Here is a 22,223-nt window from a genome sequence, read left to right as displayed (position 1 = left end):
GACCAAAACTACACACAATACTCCAGAAGAGGCCTCAACAATGTCCTGTAGAACCTCAACATGACGTCCCAATTCCTATATTCTGTGAATCACTGGAATTGGCTATCTCAGAGGACTGTGAATGTTCAGTCACTAAGTAATCCCAAGGCAGCAATCTGTAGATTTTTGCATACAAAGGGGACTTAGAGACACGGTATACTGTGGGAAGGTGTTGTAGAGATAGAAAACCAATCATAATCTGCTTGACTTGTCCAGCAGGCTGGAATGGCCAAATGACCTATTCCACCTCTTACATGTGTTGCCTCCATTACTGTCCACCACAAATCATTGGAATTGGAGTGGCATGGTGTCTCAGTGGTTAGCACTGCTGCCTCACAGTGCCAGGGTCCCAGGTTCGATTCCAGCCTTGGGCAACTGTCTGTGTGGAGTTTGCACATTCTCCCTGTGACTGCGTGGGTTTCCTCCCACATTCCAAAGATGTGCAGGGGAGGTAAATTGTCCGCAATGTTAGGTGCATTAATCAGAGGGAAATGGGTCTGGGTGGGTTACTCTTCAGAGGGTTGGTGGGGACTTGTTGGGCCGAAGGGCGTGTTTCCACATTGTAGGGAATCTAATCTAAATCTGGAGGGGTTTGTTTTCACTTCAATGCTAATGCTCTAGCACTAAGAAGATTGTTAAAAGAGGAAAGCTGTAAGCACAGTAAGTGGCTGGCTAGACAAAGTATACCTTTTAATATAAAGTTTACATTGACTGTGTTATGTTGTAATCTAGTGCTACATTGACTGATAGATCTATCACAGATTGCTTTGCTGATTCATATAATTTATATTCATAAATTGCTCACCAGGAATAAAGTACTTGACTATTTTTAACCAGTTTCAGCATTCCCTTAATGTTCTCTGAAAAGATGAAACTGTGATGCAAATAGACTGCATTTAAACTATTAATCATCTGGAGATTGCACCGATGGGTTTGATAGGTGATAATATAAATTCAAACCATAAAAATTTGCTTCAAATTAGTTAACATTAAGGGATTTGGTCTAATCCTTGAAGTTACTGTAGCTTTTAGACAATTGATCACACTTACTTGAGCAAACTCTACATACAGTAAAAAATGAGGTCTGCAGATGCTGGAGATCACAGCTGCAAATGTGTTGCTGGTCAAAGCACAGCAGGCCAGGCAGCATCTCAGGAATAGAGAATTCGACGTTTCGAGGGGCTTATGCTCGAAACGTCGAATTCTCTATTCCTGAGATGCTGCCTGGCCTGCTGTGCTTTGACCAGCAACACATTTGCAGCTGCAAACTCTACATGCACCCAAATTAGGTTTAGAAACATAACAGCTACTTTTCGCAATTATTTAGTCCAATATTGCATTCATTCACCAACATTAGAATGTACAAAATTGTAGTGCAGAAAAAGAATTGTTAGTCTACCAAGCCTGACCAGCAAACGAATCAGACCAATACACTACACTTTGCTTTGCGGCGTATCCTTCTCTATCAGCTTCCTATCTACAGCCTCATACTATACTGACCAAAAGTTACCACATTAAAGATAGAGGCATACATTATGGCAACAGATCCTTCAGTCAAACTCATCCATGCCGACCACAGATCCCAAAATGACCTGGTCCTATTTGCTAGCATTTGGCCCATACCCCTTAAACCCTTCCTATTTGTGTACCCAACCTGAAGCCTTTTTAAATATTGTAATTAACCTGCATGCACCACTTCCTCTGGCAGCTTGTTCCATATACACACCACCCTGTGTGAAAAAGGTACCCCTCAGGTCCTTTGTAAATCTTTTTGCTCTTATCTTAAACCCATGTCCTCTAGCTTTGGACTCCCCCACCCTGGGAAAAAGATCTTGGCTATTCAGATTATCCATGACCCTCATGGTTTGATAAATTCCAATGATGTCACCCATCAGGGTTCAATGCTCCGGAGAAAAAAAACCCAACCTATTCAGCCTCTCGCTTTAACTCAAAAGCTCTAGTCCCATCAACAGTTGTTGTGGTGCACCAATTGTTGACAAATTGTTGAGAAATTATGACTTAGACCGTCTGTTAGATAGATAGTTGCTGTTGAGGTGCAAACTGTAGTTATACGTTAAGAATATGCAGATGTCCTGATATACTGACAGTGGTGAATTGTCGGGGAGGTTGAAACCTCCATAGGCATCTGGAACAAGTCACCAACTGAGTTCGACTTGGACACTTTGAAGTATTGACTTACATTATTTGCTTGAGAGGTTAGTCAAGGAAAGTTAGAAAAGTCTAGAAAATGTGCTCTAATTCATAACTATAAAACTGACCCTCAAGAGTTACTATCTCCCTGATGGGCACAATCTCCCCCCAGAAACCACACTCCAGCTTCCGGATTGAAAACCCCTTTCCTCAACTCAACCCCCTGAACCCTTAAGGACTGAGTTTCCCTCCAACTCCCACACTGACTCCCCCCCCCCCCCCCCCCCCACCAACACTCCCTCACCTCCAATCACAGACTGAATCAGAAGTGAAAATGCCACTTAGGTAATTAATGAGACACATTTGGTAAGATATAGCAAGAAATATCACTGGGCTTTATGGCAAGAATCACTCCAAAAAAACTCAATGCAAAATCGCACATACTGAAAAAATAAACTTAAAATTCAGCTCAGAGTATTGAAGATGTCAGGGTGATCTGAAAAGGAATGAATACTGACAGGCATGGAATTATTATCAATGCAGTTGCAGTTCCTGCAAGAGGTAGCAAGTGCAAGCCATTTAGAAACCTGACACAGCAGTCAAAAAATAAAATATCGTAGCAATTTTAGGATACTTAAGACATTTGAAACAGACATATAGCATAAATGTCCTGATATTTGTCAATAATCTTGTGCATTTTTACACATCAAAAAGCTCTCTACATCTGGGTTCAAAGCAAGCAGAAATCAAATTATCTGCAGACATGCCTGTGGATAAATAAATGGTGTTTCCATTGAGGCTATCTGCTTGAACCGTGTATCTTTAAATGCACCAGGAAATACCTTCATTGGAAGTTGCCTAAGGTACTTTTCATTTTGAAATGCCGCATACAGTTCTGCCGAAAGAAAATGCCACCTGACAGCACTGCAATTATGGAGTCTAATACTGTAGTTATGTTAGAAAATCATTTCAAAAAGAAGATGCAAGCTTCCAGAGCAGTGGAATCCAGCTCATTTATCTCAGAGGCCAAATTCCACACCGGCCAAAAGCAACAGGCAGATTGTACAAATGGAAGCTTGTTTATGCTCAGACAGTTAGACTTCTGTCTGTTGCAATTTTCTGAATTAACTGGGAAAGATATGTGCACAGCAGCAATTGAGAAACAATGCATTCGTTGAGCACTCAAGCCAATCAGCAGCCACTGATAACAATTATAAGGCGGACTCTTGTGGCACAGTTGTACTGTATCTGTCTCTAAGTATTAACATCTCTGTACAGGATGATTAGAAAATAATAGAGAATTACAATACTGAGCCAATTACTTTTAGAAACACTAGAGGAAAACTACCTCTGCATTTTGACCTGCTAGAGACAACAGTGCCATTTCATACACTACCCAGCATCGCTGCTGGAAAGAACATACCTACTTTAGTTAACTGCGACATACAATGTCATGTTGAGGTTCATTTGATTGTAGCTACAGGTGACCATGTAGTTTAAGAGTAGTTTATAGGACAAGAAGATCACCTTTTTTTTATTTTGGAAGTTCATCCATGACAAAATGAGGGAAAAGAAGCTTCAAAACACAGAAAAGAAAATATGCGAGCAAGATATTGATTCCAGCAAGGTTTGAGTCAGGTCAGGCTGGGGTTGGGCTGGATCTGGTCAGGGAGTGTCAGTGCAACTGGGGGGTCGAGGGGGGAGCAGGTGATCGAGTTAATCAGCAGGGAATCAGTTGTTCTGTTCAATATTTATCCAGGAATTAGAGCAGTTTCTAAGTGCTCAAATATTTCCAGGGTAACCATTAAGAGCAGATGAGCTGGTTTGTTGGAGGGCACCAGTCTCAGTGAAACTGTCCACCTGGTAGTTCAATTTCCCAGAATACCCTTTACTGTTGCCTTCTGGATTCCGCACGAGCCAGATGCACAATTTGAGTCTGCCCCGCTCCACTGAGTACCGCATCTTCAAAATACCTGGGCTACCGGATTACATCTTAGAAAAGATGTAGATATAATAGGCTGGATTTTATCCAACAATAGGGAGAAACCTTCCAATAGCAGCCCTCCACATGACTTCCAGGCACAATTTACTGCAGAGGTCTCAGCCTTTAAAATCTATCAGCTGCTTAGAAATGCTGCGGAAATCAATGGCTGCTGGTTGCAGGTGTCTGTCATTGGCCTCAGGAGATCTGTCCAACCAGAGAAAGATATCAGGATTCCATTCTAATGCAGTCTCCCAACACCCTATTTCCCTACTCACCACTGTTGCACAGTAGCAGCAGTGTGTACATCTACAAGATGCATTGCAGGGATTTACCAAATATCCTCAGACAGAACCTTCCAAACCCATGACCACTTCCACCTGGAAGGACAAGGGCAGCTGTTATGTGGGAACACCATCATCTCCAAGTTCCTCTCCAAGCCACTCACATTTCTGACTTGGAAATACATTGCTGATCCTTCATTGTCATGGGGTGAAACTCTGGAATTCCCTCCATAAGGGCATTGTGGGTCAACTTACAGCATGTGGCCTGCAGCAGTTCAAGAAAGCAACTCACCACCACCTTCTCAAGGGCAGTTAGGAAAGGATAATAAACATTGGTCCAGCCAATGGCACCCATATTTCATAAGTGAAAAAAAATCACCTTCCACTACTATGTGGCCTTCAAACACCTACTTGGTTTGCACTGGCATTAGATTTTCTTCTCCTTGGTGGCTATGGCAGGCTTATTACTTGGAAACAGGGGAATATAAATAATTGCATGGCCCATCGATACTCATAAGTATTCGAATTCCAGGCACTTCTGAAGTGTTTGCTTTCAAATGTAGTAAAGACAGCTAGAGCTGGTAGTGCTAAGATCCCAGCTGAATTAATTACCAGACAAGGCAGATCCCAGTTTGAAACCTGGCTTGGTAGATCATGATGTTATTTGTTTTAGTTTAAAAACAAAGTGATCTCTCACTGAAACAAAGGTATGCAATGCTGCAAATTTTGTTTTAATAGTAAAACAAAAGCTTTTTTATAAAATAAACATAAAGACCATGTCACTCTTTCAACTCATTTTTAATTGTGGATTGACATGGAAAATAGCTGTATCAAAAACCAATGCTTGCTGACAGATTACAGCAGTTTTTGCAAGCAGGTAATGTGACACTCAGTATAAATACTGTTTTGCAGATACTAGTTCAAACAGGGGGAGATGGTTTGCAGATGGTCTGGCACCAATAACTGTGTATAAATGGAGATTTGGCTGGCAACAAGCAGCTGGTTGATCTGTGGATAGTGACCAGTTATTGATGGAAATGGCCTTCTGCCTGCCGACAACTATGTAATATAGAAAATCAGGAGGCTGGAAGAACACAGCAACCCAGGTAGCATCAGGAGATGGAGAAGTGAACATTTTGGGTGTAACCCTTCTTCAGAACTGGGGGTTGGTGTAGGGGGAGCTGCACATAAAGGGGGTGGCAGGGTGGTGAACTAGGATAAGTGAAGACAGGTAGAGGGTACGACCTGGTTAGTCAATGGGAGGAATGAATCCAGTTGGTGGCTGGGAGGAATGAAAGGGAGAGGGATGGACTGGAAAGGAAGTTGGGGGATGGGAAGGGAGGTTATTTCAAATTGGGGAATTCAATGTTGAGTCCTCCGGGCTACAGGCTGTGCTGCTGGATACACTTCCTGCCACTAATGTTCCCCTTTTTTTGGAGCTTTGAATAGGGATCGCTGAACTGCTTGCCCAATTTTTCCTGAAGAAGGGCTCATGCCCAAAACGTCGATTCTCCTGCTCCTTGGATGCTGCCTGATACTAAGTTTTCACGCCAAGGTAATCTGGTTCATTGTGCATCCTTACCATCTCCACGGTGCTTTTCTGCATGGCCATCAATTACTGCAAGGATCAGGTGTGGGGCCACTGCTATTTGTCATTTTTATAAATGACCTGGATGAGGGTGTAGAAGGATGGGTTAGTAAATTTGCGGATGACACTAAGGTCACTGAAGTTGTGGTGGTGCAGAAGGATGTTGCAGGTTACAGAGGGGGCATATATAAGCTGCAGAGCTGGGCTGAGAGGTGGCAAATGAAGTTTAATGCAGAAAAGTGTGAGGTGATTCACTGTGAAAGGAATACCAGCAATACAGAGTACTGGGCTAACAGTAAGATTCTTGGTAGTATGGATGAGCAGAGAGATCTCGGTGTCCATGTGCACAGATCCCTCAAAGTTGCCAACCAGGTTGATATGGTTGTTAAGAAGACATACGGTGTGTTCACTTTTATTGGTAGAGGGATTGAGTTTCAGAGCCATGAGGTCATGTTGCAGCTATACAGAACGTTAGTGTGGCTGCAGTTGGAGTATTGCTTACAGTTCTGCTTGCCGCATTGGAAAAGGTGCAGAGGAAATTTACTAGGACGTTGTCTGGTATGGACAGAAGGTCTTATGAAGAAAGGTCGAAGGATTTGAGGCAGTTTTCATTAGAGAGAAGATTAAGAGGTGACTTAATAGAGACACACAAGATGATCAGAGGATTAGATAGGGTGGACAGTGAGATCCTTTTTCCTCAGATGGTGATGACTAGCAGAGGGGACATAGCATTAAATTGAGGGGTGATAGATAAAGGACAGATGTCAGAGGTAGGTTCTTTACTCAGAGGAGAAAGTGAGGACTGCAGATGCTGGAGATTAGAGCTGAAAATGTGTTGCTGGAAAAGCGCAGCAGGTCAGGCATGAAGAAGGGCTCATGCCCGAAACGTCGATTCTCCTGCTCCTTGGATGCTGCCTGACCTGCTGTGCTTTTTCAGCTCTTTACTCAGAGAGAGTAGTAAAGGTGTGGAATGCACTGTTGCCAGCTTTAAGGTTATTTAAATGGTCCTTGGATAAACATATGGATGATAATGGAATAGTGTAGGTTAGATGGGCTTCAGATTGGTTTCACAGGTTGACATAACATTGAGGGCCAAAGGGCCTGTACTGTGCTGTAATGTCCTATGTTCTATCCTATTCCAAGGATTTCACAGGACTCCCCAACTGAAAAGTCAAAACTAAAGTTCTTCCTTTCCCAGCCATGGCATTCTCTTAAACATAATAAAAAATTCCAGAACTCTCCAACAACCTTGAGATTCCACCAGTTACCTTTATGGCTCATCACAAAACACTTCAAATGAATAAAAGGCCATTGCAATGCACAAATTCACTCAGGATTGAAAAACCTTTTCAAAGAAATCACCATGGCTACCAAAATGCTTACAAATTAATTACTAAATTTCAGACACATAAAAATTCAATACTACAAATTCAAAAAAATTGAGAAATCCAAACTCCCAACTCATAAGATTAAAATTATACATATAAAGCCCACAGTTTACATCACAGATTTCCCAAAAAAAGAATGAAAATGAATTTTAAAGAGGCATTTTTATTAGTCATTAAAAGTCATGTTATCACTGAGTCTAATGGATACTAAAAATAATTGCAATTTAGCATTCATTATGCACAGTGTTACACAGCAAAGATTCTTAAAAATCTCATAGTCGCTGACATGTGCAGCAGCTGTGATGACATTCTCTTTTCCATGCACATGAACGATTCTCAAATTATATCGCTGGATGCTCAAGCTCCATCAAAACAATTGTACATTCTTATCCCAAAATATTTATGACAGTCCCGGTCTATGTTTGGAAAGTTAAAATCACCTCCCATAACCACCCTATTATTTTTAAAGATAACTGAGATCTCCCTATAAATTTGTTTCCTAATTTCCCGCTGACTATTGGGCAATCTGGCGGAGTCCAGAACTAGAGGGCATAGGTTTACGGTGAGAGGGGAAAAATTTAAAAGGGACATAAGGAGCAAGTTTTTCACGCAGAGGGTGGTGCGTGTATTGAAAGAGCTGCTAGGGGAAGTCGTGGAAGCTGGTACAATTAAAACATTTAAAAGGCATCTGAATGGGTATATGAATGGGAAGGGTATAGAGGGATATGGGCCAAGCACTGGCAATTACGTTTGGATATCTGGTCAGCATCAACAAGTTGGACCAAAGGGTCTGTTTTCATGCTGTACATCTCTAAGACTCTATGATTGTGGTCCATATAAATACCAGTTTTATCCAAATTTAGATGCTATAGTCCAAAGGTGTTGTGCATCACACCAGCAGTATCTGATGTTTACAAGGTGTAATATTCCCCATTTGCCATGGGAATGAGCACAGTTCCAACAACAGTAAAGAAGCTCAGTACCACCCAGGACTAAGCAGCCTGTATTATGTTAGATTACATTAGATTACTTACAGTGTGGAAACAGGCCCTTCGGCCCAACAAGTCCATACCGACCCGCCGAAGCGCAACCCACCCATACCCCTACATTTACCCCCTACCTAACACTACGGGCAATTTAGCATGGCCAATTCACCTGACCCACACATCTTTGGACTGTGGGAGGAAACCAGAGCACCCGGAAAAAACCCACGCAGACACGGGGAGAACGTGCAAACTCCATACAGTCAGAGGTGGGAAATGAACCCGGGTCTCTGGCGCTGTGTGGCAGCAGTGCTAACCACTGTGCCACCGTGCCGCCCACATGTCTGAAATCCCACCCACTCCCTTCAACATTCACTCACTTCATAACTGATGCCAAGTAGCAGCGGTGCGTACCATCTATGAGATGCACCGCAGAAACTCAACAGGATTTCCTGGATACACATTATAAACCCATAACCTTTGCTATCTTGAAGGACAAGGGCAACAGACACATGGGAACACTACCAATTACAAGTTTCCCATCGTGGCACACAGCATATTAGCATAGAACTAAACAGCCATTCCTTCACAGTCACTGGGTGAAAACCCTGGAACTCTCTTCCAAAAATCATTGAGAGTGTACCTATAAATATAGGTTGTGGCAACTCAAGGAGGCAGCTCAGCATCACCTTCTCAAGAATAGTTAGGGATGGGCAATAAATTCTGGCCAAACCAAAAATGCCAATGTCCTATGAATCAATACAAATCATCTACCGGAAAAAATTATTATCCTACAGATTCTCAGCCCTGTTTCCCTCACCAAAATACAACTCCAATTTTACGCTATGTGTTACATACAATATTGACGAACATTTGATTCATGTTACTCTTTTTGTACATTCAAATCCTATCCTGGGCATTCTCATAAATATTGAAGTGGTAGCAGGAAGAAATGGAAATCAAGAAAAATGGAGTCGACAGCTTGGACAAACAAAAGAGGGCTGAACAGCAAAGCAAATTATCACTTTGAAATGAAAATGTGAAATAGAAGCGAAAAATGCTAGAAATACACAGCAATTTCGGTTGAGAGAGAAAACGAGTTGACATTCCAGGCTGATGACCATCCATTAGAACTGAGACAGCCAAATGTTAACTACTATTCTCCAACAGGCTTCAACATTTCTGTTTTACTTTCAGAATCCGTGCATTCATGGGCATCTTACTGTTTCATGACGAATACATTTTGTCATGCTTTATTGTTGAAAAGACAAACATAAGGAGTGAGAGATTTTCTCTGTAAAAAGGACATTGAGAAAAAAGTCTGCTTCATGATTTTATTGTACAGCGAATTGAAAACGACACGGAAAATGATTGATATGACTTTTAAAATTAACATGCATACACAAACGGAGCAAATAGAGATCATACCTATACTGGACCGAGTGTTGGAACGTTCCATTATTGTCCTCTTACTGGGATTAGTTAGGACCGAACGCTTGGCCAAGGATATGTCAGCTGTCACCCGTGTAATTGATATCCTATAACAAAGAGCAAGCAAGCAATATTTGTTCAGTCAAGCAGTTTTGTTAATTGTGATCAATTGTTGTCATAGGTATTTAATTTACCTGTCAGTTCTGTGACACAATAAGCACCTAGTTAGAAAAGCCTGAAGCAAAGAACATTTCCACTCAAGTGTTCTGGCAAAAATCCCAATCTGAAATGTTAGATGCTACAGATAGCTATGTATTTTTAATTCTATTTCCATTTCTTTTTCATTGTTAATGGTGAGTGTCATTTCCCTAGAATGGGGTATTTCAAGACTAGGGGGTACATTTTTAACGTGAGAGGAGAGATTTTAAAAAGAGATGGGCAAATGTTTTACACTGAGGGTGATTTGAATGTGGGAACAATTACAATGTTTAAAAGGCATTTGGGTAAGGTTTGAAAAGATATGGGCCAGGAGCAGGCAGGTGGGACTAATTCAGTTTGGGATTATGTTAGGCATGGACTGGTTGGACCGAAGGGCTGTTTCCGTGCTGTATGACTCTATGACTAAGTATTTTGTTTACTATTTATTCTACACTAAAAATTTACTTAATAGTTGCATGGAATTTTCCAAATGTGCAATATAAAATCACTTTTATAAAAGTAAATAAATAACTCTTCCTTGTAGACATTGGTCAACATGATTTTAAAATCGAATTGTTGATGGTATAGACATGGTCAAAAGGGGACAAGTCAGAAAGAACCAGAAGAGAAAACATTGGAGAGGATTATGCTCACCTTCCATCAAACCGATGCTTCAGGAAATCAAAGAGAGCTTTCTGCATCATATCTGTAACCTGAACAGCACGAAAGGGAAAGAGAAAAACAGATATTGAGCAGAGAAAGAAAAGAATTGTAAAAGGTGAAAGTAAGTGCAGAAAATTCTTATAGACCTGTTCACCATTACCTTAAAACAAAAGTAAAAAGGTTGCAATGAGAAGAAAAGCTCAAGTAAAAATAACAGTTGAATTAGTAAATCATATTTTAGTCTGAAATTATAAATGGGATGAATCTTACTCTCAACAGATAATTTGCTCTTTGGGAGTTTAATGGCTCAAGCAGTAGCACTCTTATCTTGGTGCCAGAATGGGTTAGAGTCCCACTCTATGCGTGGGGACAGACTGCTACTCACCCATAATCACAGTCAGTCAGAAAACATCCAAGTAAAGCCGCAATGCTACACTGCAGGTGGCATGGACAAGGTGAAGGTGGGACATGCAGCCCTCAGTGGAAGGAGCTGCTGGCCAATCCGAGCAGTTGGTCAATCCGAGCAGTTGGCTGCCCTTGCAGTTCTGGCAGTGGCACAGCAGCTTGATAGTGAGAACAGCTGGCACCACAAGCTGGCCAACAAGGAGGCTGGCCATGGATCTGACACTGAGGTATCCAGCAGGGAGGGAATCAGACAATTAAGGCATGGGAATGGCAGGGAAGGAAGTGGGGAGACCCCCAATGTGCAAAGAGCATCATTCAAAATGGTAACCCTCCCCTTTCTGAAAGTGGTAACTCACTTCCTTCCCATTGTTTTGACCACAACGTTTGTTTTAATAGAAAAGGGTAAGCCCTGACCACCTGCCTACCCGTGTATCCCAATTGTATCCTAAGAGGCCACTGCTGGTTTCAACTCTCAGTCATCCTCCATATTATCAGGGTGACCTTGGCAGTCAGTGGGATGATGGTGGGCTGCGTGCGCGCACATACACACACACACACACACACACACACCAAGTTACAGACAAAGACCACAAGCCAATATATATATCAGTGTCAGTCTGAAGCTCCAAAAAAAGGCGAACATTAGTGGCAGGAAGTGTATCCAGCAGCACAGCCATTAGCAAAATTAAAAACATTGAGAAAGCGAGAGAGAGATCGATAGATGAAGTGTCCTGCTCAGTGTACTTCATCTATTCTGTAGAATAAAGATGGAATTTCTGTTATGGTGGCTGTTTACAGGCTGTTTATGGGTCTGCACTGGTAAAACAAGTAGCCCAGATGGCTACTGCTCCAACTCATCTTCACAACTGAATAAATAATCATGCACATTATGTAATAGGCTCTATTTTCTCCCTTCCTGTTCACCTGATCAATTTAATATTAAAACTTGGGATGGTTGTTTTACTTTACTCAGTCATGATGATGTCTATAAATCCTCACATTATGCAATCACCTATCTGCCTACAATTAAAGGATTACTTCTGAGAGGATCAGGTGAATCACAGCATTCAAAAGGCACAATGTTGGTTTCAGTTTTTAAAAAATCAATGTTTATGCTTGCATGGTATTTATAGAACTATCAGGCCATTCAGCCCATCAGATGCATGCCAATAGAAATGTTCAACATATCCCTCCTCCCATCATGCTTCATCCAACAACACCATCAATATTTCATTCTAAATAGCAAAAATGCATCCATGCCATTTATCCCAGTAACTCTATGAACAATCAGTTCCACACTTTAACTGCTCGCTGAGTAAAGAGATTTTTTCTGAATGCACCACTGGAATCATTAGTGATTATCTTATATTTATGAGCTCTATTTCTTAGGATGCCTGCTTCAGCCAACTGGCTCCAATATCGCCCCATTTAAATTAATGGAGCTTGGGTTGAGTACTTTAAAGGCACTGCCCTAAGTATGTTAATTGTATCAATTGAGGTTATGTACATCTAGCTGAAGGACATTAATTTTACATCCTCAAGTAATTGTCCAAAGAAACACTTGTTAGCTCTTCTGGGAAAGTACATAGGCATAATATTTCACTTTGAAAGAAACCTATCTTCCAGGTCAAAAGTGTTTCATGTTCCTTCCTTCACCAACGAGCCAGTAAGAATAAAAAACAAATTGCTCTCACTTCTTTATTCAGGCACTTGCTTGACCAGTGAATGGAGGTTAGTGTAACAGCGCCATTTACAAGAAAGGGACTATGGTGTACAGGATATGTGCAATTTGTGCTCTTGTTAATGTTGGTTTTGTTACCTGTTCTGTAAAGGTTAACGGTCAAATAAAGCACCGCATTAGCAATACAGGGCACCAGGAGTGCAGGCATATGAAATAATGGTACAGGATTCATGGGTTATCAAAGGAACATAGGGATAGAGTGGGAATATGGAGTTGAGGTTAAAGTTGAGTCATTGAACTTTGGGGAGTGGGTTTGAAGGGCTCAATGGCTTAATCCTACTTCTACCTTATGTTCCTAACTATTACCAGCCAAGATTTTAATTTACAACTCAAAGTCTGAGGTGTCATGTCACACAGAGATATAAATTGACTCTGTTGTGTGATATTAAATGTTCCAAAAACATGTTAAGTTCAGCTTGAAATAAGCTGTAACAAAAACAAAACAGTCAGGTCAGCTTATTGTGTTAAAAGTCAATGAGATAAGTAAAGCTTTAGCAGGGTCAATGTGCCCCAAAGGCACATTTACAAATGAGTTCTGTTATAACTGTCACTTGCAATTACCAGTGAGCTGTGAATCAGATTAATATCCCAAAGTCATCCAAACCGGGGTTGCTCGACACAAACTTACGTTTGGAGGACTTTTGCTCAGTTCAGATGATTCTGAGTTCTAAGGTGCTTTTTTTTAAAATAAGAGCAGAAATAAATGTATTTAATAGGAACCTGGCCAGGCAGGTGAGGAAAAGAAAATAGATGATTACAATGATAGATTTAGATAAGAAAAGATGGAATGATGCTTCATTGGAACATAAATACTGGCATGGAGTAATTGGGCCAAACAGCCTGTTCTATGCAATGTGTTTTCTGTAGTAGTTTGTAATAGGTAGATTATTATTTCTCACAGGATGTGTACTCTTATTGGAGGAACATACTCAGCAATACTTCAGCTTATTTTCTTACAGTGATGGGGTACAAATATTATGATAGAATCCAGGTTTTTAACTTTGCTTCTTATTTTTCTGACCTATGATTGTATTGTAACTATTTTTTTTCTTTATTTCTTTATTCTGTAACAAAACATTGTACCTAGGTACTCTGTGCCTAAGATAGCACCTTGCGCTGGTGATATTGTTACACTGTACTAATCTTATAACTGAAGAAGCTGTACCTAGATACCTTTGTACCTAAGATGATGCTGTAAGTGGCAGCGTATAAACATTTCACTGTAGTCATTTGAATACATGAGACAATAAAGTTTATGCAGTTCAGTTCGATTCATGTACCTGTTCTTGAGATAGGCCATAATTGGAACTGAAATTAAAATTCCATTCAATTGAAAAGAGAAACAGAACCTTAAGGTTTCTGGGGAAACATTGCTGAAACCAGATAAATAAACACAAAGCTGTTAAAGTTCATATTCCAGCGGTGCAGTACAGGCAGGCTGAGATAAGTGGAGGTTGCATCCAGAAGTTGGGAGTAGACAAACAGATATCTGCTGCAGCTGTTACTGTTATTTGAATGTAATGTTAGTGAATTCACATTATCAAAATAGATGTGATCAGAGCTGAACAAATTCTGCAGCTGTGTTGTCTTGGGAAGACCGCACTTGTGAAACTTGGATCAGTTAGGTACTTTAAAACATAGAACTGTGGATGCTAGAGCTCTAAACCAAATAAAAATGAAAATGGCTGGAGAAACTCAACATGTCTGAGTTCTGAAGAAGGATCACTGGACATGAAATATTCACTCTGTTCTCTCTTTACAGATGCTGCTAGATCTGTTGAGCTTCTCCAGCGATTTATGTTTGCATTTGTTTTGGATCAGATAGGTACATGCCTGGGCATTGGGCTAAATCCTCAAATAAAATAACCTGGCATTCTACCAGGGAAACTTCAGAGCTTTGAAGGATTTTGTAGGTCAAATTAGTGCCAAAAGTGTGGAATGGACTGCCTCATAATCCATTAGACCCATGATTGTTGCATCTGCAACTATATATATAGTTTAGAATTTATATTGATCACAAGTCATGGTTAATTTATGGTTAGTTTGTTTTGGTTGTTGAAGTGTTTGTTATAAAAAGTAAACTACTGTTTATTGATTTTTCACCTTAGATTTAAAAGAGGTTCTTATCCTTTGTGGCTCTCGACCTGCAGGGATTGTACTAATTTATGAATGATTGGTTTATTCCAGTTATAACTGGAAATATAATTTCCTCTTATCCATACAGCTTTTCATGATTCTTTTCTCAGTAACTGTGCTGATGTTCCTTGTATTCCTATGGAGTGCATATTCAGAGTTTGAAGTTTGGAAGATCATTACCAATAGAAAATCGTGGGCTGGCGCACCACCAGAACTCCGTTTGTGCTTCTGGCAAGTGTTGGGAGCTCTGAAGAGGAAAATCTTTAGTTTAATCTAATCAATGAGTGATGGTCAAGAGACAAGGATCAAATGTAACCTATTTAGGATTGCAGCTTAAAGCAGCTCGTGTCACAAGCTTCTGTGCATGGCAAATCATCCCTCTTTGTTTCTCACTCAAATGAAATTTTGGACTTTACAAAAATCAGCTTGATTTTTTGCTGATTACATTAAATTTACAGGACAAATTAGGGGGACAATACTTTTCATTAAGAGTACTAACAAGTGATCTTTTAGACTAATAGTTGCCACTCGTGATCCCAATGTTTGGGTTCCCCTGAGTTTTGCAAGCAGCCAGTTCACTGAAAACATTACTGGGTTTCACAGAGTTAATGTAATCAGCAGCAAACCTGTGCAGCCTAGTTATTTGCTAATCAAACTGTGCAGAAATGTCATTACATCCCTTTCGAGCAGGTGAGACTTGAACCCAGGTCCCCATGTTCAGTGCAGCCCTCCACTCCCTCCGCTGTGCAGCCCTCCACTCCCTCCGCTCCAATCCCAACCTCACCATCAAACCCGCAGACAAGGGAGGCGCGGTGGTAGTTTGGCGCACTGACCTTTATACCGCTGAAGCCAAACGCCAGCTCGCGGACGCCTCCTCTTATCGCCCCCTTGACCACGACCCCACCTCCCACCACCAAACCATCATCTCCCAGACCATCCATGACCTCATCACCTCAGGGGATCTCCCATCCACCGCCTCCAACCTCATAGTCCCACAACCCCGCACCGCCCGTTTCTACCTCCTGCCCAAAATCCACAAACCTGCCTGCCCCGGCCGACCCATTGTCTCAGCCTGCTCCTGCCCCACCGAACTCATCTCCGCATACCTCGACACAGTTCTGTCCCCTTTAGTCCAAGAACTCCCCACCTACGTTCGGGACACCACCCACGCCCTCCACCTCCTCCAGGATTTTCGCTTCCCCGGTCCCCAACGCCTTATCTTCACGATGGTCATCCAGTCCCTGTACACCTCCATCCCCCATCACGAAGGACTCAAAGCCCTCCGCTTCTTCCTTTCCCGCTGCACCAACCAGTACCCTTCCACTGACACCCTCCTTCGACTGACTGAACTGGTCCTCACCCTGAATAACTTCTCTTTTCAATCCTCCCACTTCCTCCAAACTAAAGGAGTTGCCATGGGCACCCGCATGGGCCCCAGCTATGCCTGCCTCTTCGTAGGATATGTGGAACAGTCCATCTTCCGCAACTACACTGGCACCACACCCCACCTTTTCCTCCGCTACATCGATGACTGTATTGGCGCTGCCTCGTGCTCCCACGAGGAGATTGAACAGTTCATCAACTTTACTAACACCTTCCATCCCGACCTGAAATTCACCTGGACTGTCTCAGACTCCTCCCTCCCCTTCCTAGACCTTTCCATCTCTATCTCGGGCGACCGACTCAACACAGACATCTATTATAAACCGACTGACTCCCACAGCTACCTGGACTACACCTCCTCCCACCCTGCCCCCTGCAAAAACGCCATCCCATATTCCCAATTCCTTCGTCTCCGCCGCATCTGCTCCCAGGAGGACCAGTTCCAACACCGCACAGCCCAGATAGCCTCCTTCTTCAAGGACCGCAGATTCCCCCCAGACGTGATCGACGATGCCCTCCACCGCATCTCCTCCACTTCCCGCTCCTCCGCCCTTGAGCCCCGCTCCTCCAACCGCCACCAAGACAGAACCCCACTGGTTCTCACCTACCACCCCACCAACCTCCGCATACAACGTATCATCCGCCGTCATTTCCGCCACCTCCAAACGAACCCCACCACCAAGGATATATTTCCCTCCCCTCCCCTATCAGCGTTCCGCAAGGACCACTCCCTTCGTGACTCCCTCGTCAGATCCACACCCCCCACCAACCCAACCTCCACCCCCGGCACCTTCCCCTGCAACCACAAGAAATGTAAAACTTGTGCCCACACCTCCACACTCACTTCCCTCCAAGGCCCCAAGGGATCCTTCCATATCCGCCACAAGTTCACCTGTACCTCCACACACATCATCTATTGCATCCGCTGCACCCGATGTGGCCTCCTCTATATTGGTGAGACAGGCCGCTTACTTGCAGAACGCTTCAGAGAACACCTCAGGGACGCCCGGACCAACCAACCCAACCATCCCGTGGCTCAACACTTTAACTCTCCCTCCCACTCCACCGAGGACATGCAGGTCCTTGGACTCCTCCACCGGCAGAACATGACAACACGACGGCTGGAGGAGGAGTGCCTCATCTTCCACCTGGGAACCCTCCAACCACAAGGTATGAATTCAGATTTCTCCAGTTTCCTCATTTCCCCTCCCCCCACCTTGTCTCAGTCGGTTCCCTCAACTCAGCACCGCCCTCCTAACCTGCAATCTTCTTCTTGACCTCTCCGCCCCACCCCACTCCGGCTTATCACCCTCACCTTGACCTCCTTCCACCTATCCCACCTCCATCGCCCCTCCCCCAAGTCCCTCCTCCCTACCTTTTATCTTAGCCTGCTTGGCTCTCTCTCTCTCATTCCTGATGAAGGGCTTATGCTCGAAATGTCGAATTCTCTATTCCTGAGATGCTGCCTGCCCTGCTGTGCTTTGACCAGCAACACATTTTCACCCCTGGTTCAGGAGTAGGCACACCACTCCTGCACCACAACAACCCACTACTCTTTGTTGTATGCTGGGTTAGAATAATATCACAGGAGGCAACAACAGTTAGCAAAATATGGTTAATTTTCATTTTGAGACCTTGGTGCAAAATGGAATATTGATCATGAATGTTATGATTGAGATACTGGGAGGTCACAAGATGGAATTTCCTTCTAAAGTAAAGTGGTAGGTACAGATACTGTTGCAACATTTAAAAGACATTTGGACAGGTACATGAATAAAAAAGATTTAGAGGAATATGGGACAAATGCAGGCAACTGGGATTGATTTATGATTTGGAAATGCCGATGTTGGATTGGGGTGTACAAAGGTAAAAATCTCACAACACCAGGTTATAGTCCAACAGGTTTAATTGGAAGCACTAGCTTTCGGAGCGCTGCTCCTTCATCAGGTGGTTGTGAAGTACAGAATTGTAAGACAGAGTTAATTTCGATTGATTTAGTTTGGGAAACCTGGTTGATGTGAACGAGCTGGTCCAAAGGGCCTGTTTCCATGCTGTATGACTCAATGAGACCTAACTATGGATCACGTGTCAGCTCATAAAAGCTAAAGGTTTGCATTTCATGTGCTGTTTTGAAATTAAAAGTTAATTAAACAAGCATTTTAAATTACACATCTGATTTGGAGGGATATACTAGGTTAATCCTTCAATTACTACTCAACTTAAAACCTTCAGAACTAACTTCTCACACCATCCACATTAAAGCCAATTTATAGGATCAAATCTTTTACTTTGTAATTATTGCAGGAAAAAATATCAATCACCATTATTGTGGTAAATCCAAGGAGTAACTGAGAATCTATATTTCATTCCTCAAAATGAAACTTGATCTTGGTTTTCTAAAATGGATTTCCACCAGGAATTCCCTTAAGAAAGCTCTTATTTGTGTAGCTTGGAATTCGAAGTTAGGTCATTTGAAATCCTTCATACCCCTTTGAAAAAGAAACAGATTATAATTTATTGCTAGCAGGAATGTCAAACTGTGGCCTTAGTCATCCCTGAGGCTGTCCCTGGGATCAAAGATCAGGTAACTCACTCCTAGTCTCGCATCACCGAGAAAATACATGATATTTCTTATGTTTATAGTAAATGACCTTGCACTTCTACAGGTTAGCTGGAATGGTTTTGGCCCCTGAACCTATCATTCCTGCGATCTTGTGGCATATTTTTGCAACCCGTGAATGTATAAGTTTGAATATCTGAGTTTTAAAAAGCAAACAATGTATTAATCCTGTAATTACTAACTTGATTCAGTTAGTCAGTATCCATCGATACAGCAAAACCTAGCAGTTTGCATTCTATCATAAAATTATACCTGAACAAATATTTGTCTAATTGTTTGTTAAAAAAGATTTCAATAACACTTTGTCAAAAATTATATAACAAGGTGTTATGACTGTGAAGGTGTTTACTGTACCTTTGAGAGAGTAAATGATGTTCTGTATTGAGAGCTTACAAATACCTGTCATATCTGAAAATGTGTTGCTGGAAAAGCGCAGCAGGTCAGGCAGCATCCAAGGAACAGGAAATTCGACGTTTCGGGCATAAGCCCTTCATCAGGATGAAGGGCTTATGCCCGAAACTTCGAATTTCCTGTTCCTTCGATGCTGCCTGACCTGCTGTGCTTTTCCAGCAACACATTTTCAGCTCTGATACTCCAGCATCTGCAGACTTCACTTTCTCCTCAAATACCTGTCATATGACTAGCTAGCAGTCTCAGAGTGTACTGGAGAATTGAAAATATGTATCGTATGACTGTGAAATGGATGCCTGAGTTGGTTGGTCAAAGGTGAATTGTTGTCAAAACAGCAATTAGTTTAAATCATGCTACAATGTTAAGTAACAATTTGGTCTCTGAGCTTGGTCTGCCACTCAGTATGATAATGGTTGATAACATCTTCGCCTGAACACTGTTTTCCTGTCTGCTCTCCATAACCTTTAATCTATTACAAATTTAAAATGTCTACCTCCTCCTTAGGTTTACTCAGTGTCCCAGCATCCACCACACTGTGTGGTAGTGATTTTCACAGATTCATGACATTTTGAAAGAAGTAATTTCTCCTCATCTCAGTTTTAAATTTGTTACTCCTTATCCTAAAACCAAGACCACTCATTGTAGATTGCCCACAAGAGAAACACCCACTTTACATATTCTTTGTGAATGTCCTTTAGCATCTGATATACCTCAATTAGATGTCTTCTCCTTCTTCGAAACTCGAGAGTATCTGCCCAAACTTCTCAATTTCTCTTCATAAGACAAACCCTGCATCTCTGGCATAAATCCAGTGAACTTCCATAGAACTGCTTACATTACAACTATATCCCCCCTCAAGTAAGGCAACCAAAATTGTATGCAATACTCTAAGTGCAGTCTCACTAATGCCTTGTACAACTGCAGCATCACTCCAGCTTTGACAAATGGTCAGTTAGACTTGAAACGTCAACTCTTTTCTCTCCTTACAGATGCTGCCAGACCTGCTGAGATTTTCCAGCATCTTCTCTTTAGGTTGCAGCATCACTTCCCTACTTTTGTGCTCTATTCTTTCAGCAATAAATGCGAACATTTTTATTATCTGCTGTACTTGCATACTTGTTTTCTGATATTCATGGATGAGGACACCCCAGATCCCTCTGCACAAAAACACTCCGAAATTTCTCTCTGTTTAGATAATAAGTTGCCTTTTTATTCCTAGATCAAAATGGATATCCTCACACGCATCCATATTAAACTCCTTTTGCCAAGTATTCACCCAACCTATCCATATCCATTTGTTAATTTCTCATTGCAACTTACTTTCCCACCTATTTTTAGATTCATCGTCAGATTTGCAAATACAGCTTCACTCAGTGCCCTAGTTTATTTTCATAATGACTGACGGCAGATATAATCCATCACTATTCCTTACCTCATAACCTTTCAACGATGGACCCACCAACACCACAGGTCTCATGGATGGTACCACATCATAAGGCGGAATGTGCTCAGTCTGTGTTAATTAAAAACAGTAATGATGCATGAGAATACTCGTTAAATCGTAATAGTTAAAACAAACTAATATCTGATTTAAGTGGCAATGATACTTTAGTGCATTGCATTGTAAGTGCCTCCTCCTGTTTTTTTTAAATCTTCCTCCTGGTGTTTACATCTTTCTGTTCCTACAACATTAATGGATCTTGTTAAGAAACTCACCTTCCAAAGTAATTTCTCTGTGGAATGTGATAGACCAATTTCCTGATATCCAGCAGAGTTTCCTGATGGAATACATTCATGAGCTGACTACCATGTACATTGAATGATTCCATTGATCCATTGGGAAACCGTTTAAATTATTACTCAGGAAATTTCCCCAGGAGATGATGGAGGATTACTTTTAAAAGATTATTATGGGACTCCCCCTTAGCAACAGTGGAGGACATCATAGGAAAGAGTATTCTGTGTGTGTTGGAACCCTGTCACATAGTATCACTGAAGGCTGCAAAAAACATTCAGGTTCATTTGTGCCCAGCAGTCAGACCAGTAATCCTTACACAGACCCCTACAGACTGCCATTCAAAAAACATAGATTAAGAATCTTTTTTTTTACCCCTTGCCTTAACTAGAGTCAAGAAGGCCAGAAGTGCTGTATGCAATGTGACACTGAGACTGCCTACTTCTCTTCCAGGCTAACCTGAGGTGATAGGCGATTGTCCAAGCCAGGCAAAGTCAATCCTTCTGCACAGCTCTCAATCTACTGATGGAGCCAGTGGGAGTACCCATAGTTCAGCAGTGATATCCTAATGAAACCAACTTGTATGAGCTGGCCAATAACATTATTACGCACATGCAACATTAGCTACACTGGCGTCATGCCAGACTCAATCCAAGAGCTACTTCAGAATGTGTTTCTTAAATATCATCTGAAATAAACAGGAAATAAAAAAAAGATTAAATTGGATTGCAATTTGTTTTCTAATCATTTTTGGGTAAGATTTTCGATTTATGTAGCTAGTAGTTATAAATAGCTAGCTTCACCAAATGTAAAAAGGGTTGCTAGTTTGTAATTGCTGACCAGCTAAACCTAACGAGATTAAAACATTGTTTCAGCGGTTTATAAATCCTGGAGTCCCCTCCCTAACAACATTCTGGGTGTATCTCCACCATATGGACTGCAGCATTCTCATGTTCTTCTTACAGTCAAATACAATTGGGTAACAAATGCTAGCCTAGAAACCAGTGTCACCCGTATCCCATGAAAGAATAAGTAAAATAAAAAATAACTCAGGCAAGAATTGGTTTTTACCCAAAATGTGAATTT

At 41.8% G+C, this 22,223-nt stretch overlaps 1 protein-coding gene across 1 annotated transcript in view; it reads right to left on the bottom strand.

Moving 5' to 3' along the window:
- The window catches only part of cacnb4a (calcium channel, voltage-dependent, beta 4a subunit), a 238,044-nt gene that overhangs the window by 22,085 nt on the left and 193,736 nt on the right, over positions 1-22,223 (bottom strand). The window contains exons 7-9 of the mRNA XM_060827815.1: positions 20,835-20,915; positions 10,698-10,756; positions 9,843-9,952 (exon numbers count right to left, since the gene is read on the bottom strand). Of these exons, the coding sequence (XP_060683798.1) occupies positions 9,843-9,952; positions 10,698-10,756; positions 20,835-20,915 (250 nt within the window). The remainder of the gene's footprint in view (positions 1-9,842; positions 9,953-10,697; positions 10,757-20,834; positions 20,916-22,223) is intronic.

This window comes from Hemiscyllium ocellatum, chromosome 7 (assembly GCF_020745735.1).
Source record: "Hemiscyllium ocellatum isolate sHemOce1 chromosome 7, sHemOce1.pat.X.cur, whole genome shotgun sequence".
NCBI classification, from domain to species: Eukaryota; Metazoa; Chordata; class Chondrichthyes; order Orectolobiformes; family Hemiscylliidae; genus Hemiscyllium; species Hemiscyllium ocellatum.
This window is presented reverse-complemented; position numbering and strand designations above follow the sequence as displayed.